Consider the following 11,652-nt stretch of genomic DNA (forward strand, 5'->3'; position numbering starts at 1 on the left):
ATCGTCCTGCGAACTATCTGAGACCAAAAAAAGGCTTAAATCTTCCTGCAAAAAGCAGATACAAGAAAAAATCTAACAAAGCGATGGAATAAACTCCTATACTTTGTCAAAAAAAGATTTGTCGAGTGATATCAAGGGTTATGCGTTGGTTGTGTTCTCAGACATATCCATCCATCCATTATGGATACGTCATCCAGTTGTGTCCAGTGCAAATGTACTTAGTCCACGGGCTTTCCAGTCCGTTTATCATAAGCGACTTCAGGCATGCGAGTTTTCGTTTTTTGGCCTCATTTTTTTTTAAACCTATTCGGTCCAGTTGAAGGTCCATATTGTGTTTTCTTTGAGGTTTATTCATATGACGTCACATACATCCCATCCCATCCATTTTCTACCACTTGTCCCTTTTGGGGTCGCGGCGGTTGCTGGAGCCTATCCCAGCTAAACACGGGCGGAAGGTGGAGTACACCCTGGACAAGTCGCCACCTCATCACAGGGCCAACACAGATAGACAGACAACATTCACACTCACATTCATACACTAGAGCCAATTTTAGTGTTGCCTATCAACCTATCCCCAGATGCATGTTTATACATCCATCCATCCATCCATTTTCCATCCCTTGTCTCTTTTGGGATCGCGAGGGTTGCTGGAGCCTATCCCAGCTAAACATGGACGGAAGGTGGTGTACACCCTGTACAAGTCGCCACCTCATCACAGGGCCAACACAGATAGACAGACAACATTCACACTCACATTCACACACTAGGGCCAATTTAGTGTTGCCAATCAACCTATCCCCAGGTGTATGTTTTATACATTCATCCATCCATTTTCTACCGCTTGTACCTTTAGGGTCGTGGGGGGTCACTGGAGGCTATCTCGGCTGAATTCAGGCGGAAGGTGTTGTACACCCTGGACAAGTCGCCACCTCATCACAGGGCCAACACAGATAGACAGACAACATTCACACTCACATTCACACACTAGGGCCAATTTAGTGTTGCCAATCAACCTATCCCCAGATGCATGTTTATACAGCCATCGATCCATTTTCTACCCCTTGTCTCTTTTGGGATCGCGAGGGTTGCTGGAGCCTATCCCAGCTAAACATGGACGGAAGGTGGTTTACACCCTGGACAAGTCGCCATCTCATCACAGGGCCAACACAGATAGACAACATTCACACTCACATTCACACACTAGGTCCAATTTACTGTTGCCAATCAACCTATCCCCAGGTGCATGTTTTATACAGTAAAGATAAAAAGGGAACATACACACTTTCAATATTTTCAGCTGAATCAGAAAGTCAATACAGCACAAAATTGTATTTCTACATCATGTTACCACTGTCCCTTGTTTTGTAGAGAGAAAGTTGGCTGCAAACTACTTTCAATGTTTAAACTGGTCAAATAGTGTTTTGATACATATTTTATTCATTTGTATTTGTGTGATTAATATACATCACATTTGTGCGATTACATTGGTGTTTACATATCTTATTTGCTGTTAGCTTTTTTTGTGTATAACATTGTATATAATACAATATTACAATTAGTATAATAAATAAACAGTAATACAAATAGTCAGGACTCCCTCCCGTGTTGGTTGTTGTGCGTACTTAATATTCAGCCATGTATCAGTCGGGATTAGTATTAGTGTTCCTATTCCTGTCACGCCTAAGGTTCATGTTTTGTTTTGGTTATGTTCGGTTTAGTTTTTTGGACATTTAGTTCTGTTTTGCATTTCCTTGTCTTGTTACCATGCCATCTCATTAGTTTTCCTTTATCATGTCTGATCATGAGTTTGTATGGCCATACTACCCTGAGCATCCCCAAACTAATTTATTGTCAAAGCTAAGTAGTGTCTGGCCTGGTTAGTACTTGGATGGGAGACTACCTAGGAATACCAGGTGCTGTTTGACCTTGGGACTCTTTAAGTTCCTTTTTTTTTTCCTCGCTCCCTGTTTTGTCACCATGACGACCAATCAGTTCACCTGTCTTGTCTCACGCCTGTTTGCACTTATGTTCATTATTTAAGCCACAGTTACCAGGTAGTCAGTCTGGCGACATCACCTCCTGCACATATGATATCCATGCTGCTTTTCTCATACCCTTGTCACAGTAAGTTTTCTTGTTATTTATACTACAGTGCAAGTTTTTTGTTTCATGTTTATAGTTAATTGCCTTTGTGCTAGTCTTTTGTTTCATAGCCCAGTTTTTTGTACCGCCATTGTGCGTACTTTTTGTTGGTTCCTGTTTTTAATTTTAGTGTTAAAATAAAGATGTCTTTACCATCACGCCGTTTCCACTCCATTCGCTTTGCATCTCGGGAAACCAACCCAAGACCAAGTCCAAGTCTGACAATTCCTTCCTCAGTTTGTGTTCAAATACATGTGTCAAGTTGTCAGTGCAACCAAACGTTCATCTTCATTTATGCTTTCCTGCCTTTTTTAAAAACTTTTTCCCCTATTGTAATTTTTTCAGTGATATGATTGTTCGTCAAAGTGTCTTTATTACCTCTTTATTACAAATAGTTGGGCTCAAAAGGATACACATTTCTAACCAACAAAAAGGTGGTTCACACTCTCCGCCATAGGGGGGCGGTAATAAACACGAAAGTCGCTTGCAGACCGCTAACAAAAGAAGAAGAAGAAAGTAAAGGAAAAAATACGAGAAGGAAGCTTTTTGTTTTATTTTGTTGTCCCGCGACACAATACACGTTGTTTGGAACTATGTCGTCTTTACAAACTGCTGATCCAAATGGACATAAAGGTAGGCTTTAGGTGTTTAATGCGCGATACTTTTCACTATTATGCTGTAAGAGAGCACTCGCCGCCGCCTTATGGCTAAAAGTAACATTTGCATATATTGGTGTTTTGTCCCCACGCAGGGAACAGGCTGGCGTGTTCGCTGCACGGATGTACACGCGTGTACACAGACGCCACTGCTTTGGAAAGTCATGTCAGGGACCATGAAATCCCAGTGCAGTCTCTAGAGGGTAAGACATTCCATAAAGATGTAGATCTGACAATAATATGATTTTCTTAGTATCTTGGTATCTGTCTGATCAAGGGACACCTCTAAGATCATTGAAACATTTCAAACATTTGCCATTTATTTATATATATATATTACGGCTGCGAATCTTTGGTCCCACGATAAGATTCTTGGGGTCGCGATTCGATAATGTAGCCGAGTGTCCTGGGCTCGCATATTCTGGGTACTGATAAAATAAAATAATAAAAGGGAGTCATGAGAGCAGGTCTGGTCTCCACCACTTCTTTATTGTTCCCTTCTTTACACCTCTCTCCATATAGCGCACCTTCTTCAACAACCCACATTTATATAGACCTCTTACGTCACAGCCCTACGGCAACACTGGATGAACACACTGAACTGTTTGTTACAATAATATATCGCTTTTTTTCGATTCAATGCGATTCTCGATTCAAAAACGATATTTTTCCGATTCAAAACGATTCTGTATTCATTCAATACATAGGATTTCAGCAGGATCTACCCCAGTCTGCTGACATGCTAGCAGAGTAGTAGATTAAAAAAAAAAGCTTTTATAATTGTAAAAGACAATGTTTTATCAACTGATTGTAATAATGTAAATTTGTTTTAACTATTAAACGAACCAAAAATATGATTTATTTATCTTCGTGAAAACATCGGACACAGTGTGTTGTTGTTGTAAGCACAATACCAATGGCGCACAAAATGCTCAATTGCAAATTTAATGTCAAATCAAATGTTTATTGGATTCATCACTATACAGTGTACATCCACGACTAAACTACTGACTAAACTACTACCACAACTTGGTTTACTATTTATAAAATATAATAATGTAGGGTTACCTGGAACTTGAAATAGGCCACCTGGCCTGAATCCACACTTGGTAGTAGTTTAGTTGTGGATATACACTTTATAGTGATGAATCAAACATTTGATTTGATATTAAATTTGCAAAATGCAGTTGCGCATTTTGCAAATTGCGCGCCATTGGTATTGTGCTTACAACATTGTCAAGCTTATGAGATGCGATGCAAGTGGAAGCCACTGTGACAATATTGTTCTTTTTTTTAATAACTAATATTGATACTGTTGTTGATATTCACTTTTTTGTTTCACTACCGGTACTTTTGGTTTGTTCTTTGTCGTGTTTGTGTCTCCTCTCAATTGCTCTGTTTATTGCAGTTCTGAGTGTTGCTGGGTCAAGTTTGATTTTGGAATTGGATTGCATTGTTATGGTATTGCTGTGTAGTGGTTTGTTGGACTGATTAAAAAGAAAAGAGAATTGATTCTGAATCGCACAACGTATTCGAATAGATTTTTTTCCCCACACCTTTTTTATATATATATATATATATATATATATATATGTATGTATGTATGTATGTATGTATGTATGTATGTATGTATGTATGTATGTATGTATGTATGTATGTATAAAGATCCAGTGTGCTTCCAGTTCAAAAATGGCTTACCACGTCACCTGAACTATTCTCGCTTGGCACACAGATATCAAAACTAATGTGAACATGCTGTGTGTGTATGTATGTGTGTGTATATATATATATATATGAGGGCTGTGAATCTTTGGTTGTCCCACGATTCGATTCAATATCGATTCTTGGGGTCACGATTTGATATATAAATTTTTTTTCGATTTGATTCAAAAACGATATTTTTCCGATTCAAAACGATTCTCTATTCATTCAATACATAAGATTTCAGCAGGATCTACCCCAGTCTGCTGACATGCTAGCAGAGTAGTAGATTTTAAAAAAAAAAGCTTTAAATATTGTAAAGGACAATGTTTTATCAACGGATTGCAATAATGTAAATTTGTTTTAACTATTAAACGAACCAAAAATATGACTTATTTTATCTTTGTGAAAACATTGGACAAAGTGTGTTGTCAAGCTTATGAGAGTGTAAGTGTAAGCCACTGTGACACTTTTTTTTTGTTTTTGTTTTTATGAATGTCTAATGATAACGTCAATGAGGGATTTTTAATCACTGCTATGCTGAAATTATAACTAATATTGATACTGTTGTTGATGATATTCATTTTTGTTTCACTACTTTTGGTTTGTTCTGTGCCGTGTTTGTGTCTCCTCTCAATTGCTCTGTTTATTGCAGTTCTAAGTGTTGCTGGGTCAGGTTTGGTTTTGGAATTGGATTGCATTGTTATGGTATTGCTGAATAGTGGTTTGTTGGATTGATTAAAAAAAAATCGATTTAAAAAAAAAAAAGAGAATAGATTCTGATTCGCACAACGTATTCGAATCGATTTTTTCCCACACCCCTATATATATATATATATATATATATATATTGGCCCCCAGTTAAATGGTAGATGGGTTGTACTTGTATAGCGCTTTTCTACCCCTTTTTAAGGAGCCCAAAGCACTTTGACAGTATTTCCACATTCGCCCATTCATACACTGATGGCGGGAGCTGCCATGCATGGCGCTCACCAGGACCCATCAGGAGCAATGGTTACGTGTGTTGTCCAAGGACACAACAGACGTGACTAGGATGGTAGAAGGTGGGGATTGAACCAGTAACCCTCAGATTACTGGCACAACCACTCTTAACAACTTTGCCACGCCTTCTACGTTTTAACCCAATACGGCCCCCAAGTCAAAAAGGTTGGGGACCCCTGCTGTACATGATATATACTTCGATAAACTCTTTTGGTAAATTCAGGTATTTCTCGTAGCTCACACAATAAGACGTACCAATTACATATTAAAAGAATGAGAATCAAAACAATAAAACCAGGCTAATGTAAAGATAAAAGAACACTGTAAAATAGATGAACCTTTAACATCACCTTATTGAAGACTTGTTGGCAAAGACAGTGATGAGGGAAGAGGAACCTTCATACTTGCCCGTGAGCTCTTTCTTGAATTTGATGGTGTTTCTCAACGTCTTTATCAAAGTTGTGTCCAAGTGCGGTACAATTTTCCCAGGTAATGTTCTATACATCAATTAGGGAGATCTTTTATTATGGGTGTGTCATTTTATTATGTGTTGATGAAAACAATGAATTTCATCCATTAGAAAATGTTAAAGTGTAACACTTCACGGATGCATTGTTCTAAATGTGTGCAATATTGTTGAATACAAAAAATATTTATTTTCCCCCCAAATTTTTTCCATACTAATCTAAGGTAAAGTTACAGTAATAAACACATGTTTGCATGATAGTTATTGCTTTATTCCAATTCACTAATCAGCAATTGGCAATAAACCTCAAAATCCTGATGTTGTGTACAATTCCCAGATCTTGTTCTTGAAATGTATGTAAATGTATCTCTCCGCAGGTAAAGTGTTCAACTGCTGCACTGCAGGATGTAGCTGCTCCTTCCCAAATATGCAAAAACTGATGGAACACACCCGACGTCATCATAAACCCAACCTGTTCTTCCAGTAGGTCACATGATTGATTGATTTGTATAGTACATATTCCGTACAATTGATCACTAAATAGTAAAACCCAAATAAGTTTTGTAACTTGTTTAAGTCGGGGTCCACGTTAATCAATTCACTACACTTATTCATACAACGCTAACCTCCTGAAGACTTTTGAAAAAGACAAAAAGAATATGATTGTACTGTACAAGTTGCACATACCGCATCAAGTAGGTGAGAGTCGTATGGGCCGTACCAGCAGCTCGAGGGTTCCGTTTTCGATTTCTGCTCCTGCCATCGTTGTCCTTGGGCAAGACATTTTATCCACCTGCTACCGGTGCTACCCGCACTGGTAGCTTATAGATGTAGTTATCGGGTTTTACTATGGAAAGCGCATTGAGTCCCTAGAGAAAAACACTATATAAAATATAATTCCCTTAATGTCGATAAATGGTGCCACACTAATAAATGTGTAATGAAATTATTAGTGACATATGCTTTTCTCTGACCGCCTGCTTCCTTTCTTACATATTTACATGTGTTTGCTTTGAAGTGGTTAAGTGTGTTTGTGTGTGTGTATATATAAGTGCCATATGGGTTTTTAAGAGAAACATATGTCAATATTACAATAAATCTGATGTCTTCTAACCTAGACATCTGAACAGTCAACACTAAGTCTTCCATTTGAATGTCCTGAAATTAAGACTGTTTAAAACACTCCTTACCAACTCCACCGGCACAAAAATGTAATCACAATATTATGCCTTGATACGTTTTGGTCTTTCGTGTTACTGCCGTTCCAATCTGAGCTTTTGGGAAAATGTCTGATAGGAAAGATTCAGAATTCTTTTAAACATGTCATGCAGTGTGGTTTTTTTTTTTTTTTACCTAAATAAATAAAAAAAAAAGCTGTGAATCCTGTTTTGAGCTAGTGGCTTTCTCTGTGTGTAGGTGTGAGAACTGCCGCACAAAGCTAAAATCCTACCGTGGCCTCCTGACTCACCTCAACACCTGTTCCAAAGTTCCACGGGGGAAAATCAAGTCAATGGAGCCGACATCCCTTCAACCAGTCGCTTCGACAAACCCAATCACGACCACTTTAGCGACTAACCCAAACCCACCTCAGCTGGAGGCGATGTCCACGCCACGCCAACTCACTTCTAACATCCCTGACAATTCTCTGTCTGATACTACTCTTCCGCCTATCCTCCTTCCTCAATGCTCGTTGAACCAAGACACTACCAGGGTCCCTAGTGGTCTGGGAGAAGAACCCAGGTGAACCTCTCGTCCACTCAAAGCAAACCCACCTCAGACCACACAATACTCTAGTATTCACATCATTTGTTCTTGAGAGGCCATTTCTAAACTGTGTGAACAAAAACATTAAATGTGTTTTGAATAAAATACCCAAAAGCCACACTTGAATAAAAGTTCATACTTTCCAGGAAGCTCACCGGAGTAAAAGTGGAATTTTCAGCAGTCTATCCATCCATCCATTTTCTACTGCTTATTTCCTTTTGTGGTCACAGGGGGTGCTGGAGCCTATCTCAGCTACAATCGGGCAGAAGGCAGGGTACTCCCTGGACAAGTCACCATCTCATCGCAGGGCCAACACAGATAGACAGACAACATTCACACACTAGGGACCATGTAGTGTTGCCAATCAACCTATCCCCAGGTGCATGTCTTTGGAAGTGGGAGGAAGCCGGAAGGAACCGACGCAGTCAAGGGGAGAACATGCAAACTCCACACAGAAAGATCCCGAGCCCGGGATTCAACCCAGAACTACTCAGGACCTTCGTATTATGAGGGAGACGCACTAACCCCTCTTCCACCTTGCTGCCATTTCTGCTGTCTACTGTACTTGAAAACATTTAGAAGTACAAGTGAAAGAGCAGAAGGGGAGATGCTAATGAAGTGGTTCCAATTAACAAAAAGAATGAGAAAAGAACAGAGCTAAATATTGCAATCAACATGTGCTGTAAGTTTAAAAAGGATGTGACAATACTATGCTGTCATAACTCACCTCCAGGAGCTACATTGGCACAAACAACACAGAACTCCAACTTCCCAGTTTTATGTCCCTTTAAAAAAAGATAAGTATTAAATCTTCAAGTGCGATCCTTGGTGGAAAAAGTCTGGACAGCTCTGTTGTAAACAAACAGACAAGTGCTGGCATTGTCGAAATACAACTGTTAATATTAATACTGCTCTTCAAGCAGAGGTGCCGCTACATTCACTAGAAAACTACAATCAACAACTTTTTGGATACATTTTACTTGTCAGAAATGCTATTATTTGTTGGATTGAGTATCATTCAGATCGCTACATTTATTTATGTCATGCTTATATTTGGGCACGGCGTGGCGAAGTTGGGAGAAACCTGAGGGTTACTGGTTCCATCCCCACCTTCCACCATCCTAGTCACGTCCGTTGTGTCCTTGAGCAAGACACTTCACCCTTGCTCCTGATGGGTCCTGGTTAGCGCCCTGCATGGCAGCTCCCACCGTCAAGTGTGTGAATGTGTGGATGTGGAAATAGTGTCAAAGCGCTTCGAGTACCTTGAAAGTAGAAAAGCGCTATACAAGTATAAACCATTTAATTTATTTGTATATCATCTATTAGTATTGCTTGCAAAACGTCTTTATTTGGCTTGTCAAGAGACGGTCGGTCTCGTGACTCCGTTTCACCAAGCCAACATAAGAATTAGTGATGCTATATATGTATGTCATACATGTTATGACATACATATATATATATATATATATATGTATATGTATGTCATAACAGGGTTAATGTCAGCATATGTGCAGCTAAAACATATAGAACTTACCAGAGTGTTTTCTTTCATTGTAAATCTTGTAGGCTGAAATGTGAACATGTCTACCAGTCGGCGGGTGACGGATAGAACTGTTTCTTTTTTCTAGTTTGTAACGAAGTCAACATTGACATTGCCAAGTCTGACATTTCACGTGACTACGATCGGTGAAATAAAGTCAAGCATCACTTATATATATATATATATATATATATATATATATATATATATATATATATATATATATATATAGATATCAATCAATCAATCAATGTTTACTTATATAGCCCTAAATCACTAGTGTCTCAAAGGGCTATATATATATATATATATATATATATGTTGTGGTATATATGGTGTTTTATATATATATATATATCAATCAATCAATCAATGTTTACTTATATAGCCCTAAATCACTAGTGTCTCAAAGGGCTATATATATATATATATATATATATATATGTTGTGGTGTATAAGGTGTGGTATGTACGTTGTGTTGTATAACCATCCATCCATTTTTTTCTACCGCTTGTTCTGTTCGGAGTGCTGGAGCCTATCTCAGGTGCACACGGGCGGAAGGCAGTGTATACCCTGCACAAGTGACCCCCTCGTCGCAGGGCCAACACAGAGACAACATTCATGCTATGTTGTGGTATACAGTATATGTTGTGTTGTATATATGACGTGTTATATATGTTGTGGTATACAGTACATGTTGTGGTATATATGACGTGTCATGTATGTTGTGGTATATGCACCCACCAACAACGGTTTAAGTGCAAGTACCAGGAAAAAAAAGCTACTAAATAAATTAGGTTACTCACGAGCTAAAAAGTAGTTGAGCGCAGTAGTTTGTCCACTGAATACTTACTCTTATGTAGGTAATTATTTGGACGACTATTCTTACTCTATATTCACACTACATGAGGCAATTCCTGAAGGAATTGTGTGTGAATGTTCCAATGCTGAAGTTGAAATCAAATCCTGGAATATGTTTTATAGTAGTTGAAGTAGGGAACACAATTCCCAAACAGGCTGAATATTTTGAAGTTGGAACGGTTTGACTCAGATGAAAAATGTGGGAGTTGTGGAACTTTGAAGAATGTCCCATTAATTTCAATGGAAATTTCCCCCAAAATTGTGAATTTCAAGAAAAGCGGGAATTTTTTGGAAAATGGTAAAAAACTTGAGTGAGTTGAAATGGTTGGTGTTGGAATTTTTCAAATTGGTTGAGAAATGTTGAAGTAGTAACATGTTGAATTGAGAAATGATATTATGGAATTCCTGGAATTTTGTGAAAACCGGGAATTTCTCCAGTTCAAAAAACAACTTTGTATTTTGTCTTGATTAATAGGAATATTTTGAGGGTGGAACGGTTGAAATTAGTTGAAAAATGCGGAAGGAGTAGTCGCCAGAAAAAAAGGGTGGAAATGGGGCTTTGGAAAACCATGAATTTTGGAAAATCCTGGAATTTTTTTTTACTTGGAAAAAAGGTTGTTTATATTTCCAGAATGGTGGAATTTGTTGAAGGTGGAATGGTTTGAATAGGTTGAAAAATGTGGAAATGGAGAACATTTGAAAAATGCCCAATTTATTTTGAATGGGGAAAAATGTCCCAGAAAACCTGAAATTCTGGGCAATTTTTGGAATTTTTCAAGGGAAAGCCCGCAATTCACGAATGAGCTGAGCAGTTTGAAGCTGGAACAGTTTGAATAGGGTGAAAATTTAGGAAAGTAGTGCGCCCAAAATCTGGAGAAGAATAGTTTAATAAATAAATGAATTTTGGTGTTGAAAACCAATGCTTTGTAGCCTTCACACATTACTCTAAAAGTGCTTCTTAATTATGTTCTGTTACGCCCCCCCTACACACACACACAGTCTTCACCGTGCTTATTAAATAGTATGATTTGTCTACAAAATTGTAACTACACCTCAGCATATGCTTAAGATTAAAGGAAACAACACGCCTGTCTGTCTTGGTCTCCCACCTGGGTTATAGCGAAGCCAAAAACTACATACCTTCATCATATTGTGGTGTGACAAAAAAAAATCATTTTCCTAGAGGTCACACGCGCCCGTTCATTATTTGAGAAGGACTGCCATAAAAGCACATGTATCAAACTCAAATCCGCCTGACACGTCATTTAAGATGCCTGCGAAAGCCTGGGAATTATGTGGATACCTCATCTTTCTTACAAAATTTTTTCATTGTTTCCATTTTGACAGAAAGAAAATGTATGTAATACATAAAATTTCACGTTTTAAACTTTTGACATATATACAAATATTTTATTTTTATTGGTGTGAATCTTTGGGCACTTCGCCATTCGATTCTGATTCTTGGGGTGAGTATTTGATTCATAATCGATACTGGATTCAACACGATTCTCGATTTAAAC

The 11,652-nt window shown here is 38.2% G+C and overlaps 1 protein-coding gene across 1 annotated transcript; it reads left to right on the forward strand.

The window, feature by feature from the left end:
* Nucleotides 1-2,619: 2,619 nt before the first annotated feature.
* znf414 (zinc finger protein 414) lies at nucleotides 2,620-7,849 on the forward strand. The gene is made up of 4 exons (XM_061884662.1): nucleotides 2,620-2,775; nucleotides 2,894-3,001; nucleotides 6,345-6,450; nucleotides 7,384-7,849. Exons 1-4 carry the CDS (start codon nucleotides 2,736-2,738, stop codon nucleotides 7,709-7,711), a joined length of 582 nt encoding a protein of 193 aa, XP_061740646.1. The 5' UTR covers nucleotides 2,620-2,735; the 3' UTR covers nucleotides 7,712-7,849.
* Nucleotides 7,850-11,652: the final 3,803 nt, after the last annotated feature.

This window comes from Nerophis ophidion, linkage group LG02, assembly GCF_033978795.1.
Source record: "Nerophis ophidion isolate RoL-2023_Sa linkage group LG02, RoL_Noph_v1.0, whole genome shotgun sequence".
Classification (NCBI taxonomy): domain Eukaryota; kingdom Metazoa; phylum Chordata; class Actinopteri; order Syngnathiformes; family Syngnathidae; genus Nerophis; species Nerophis ophidion.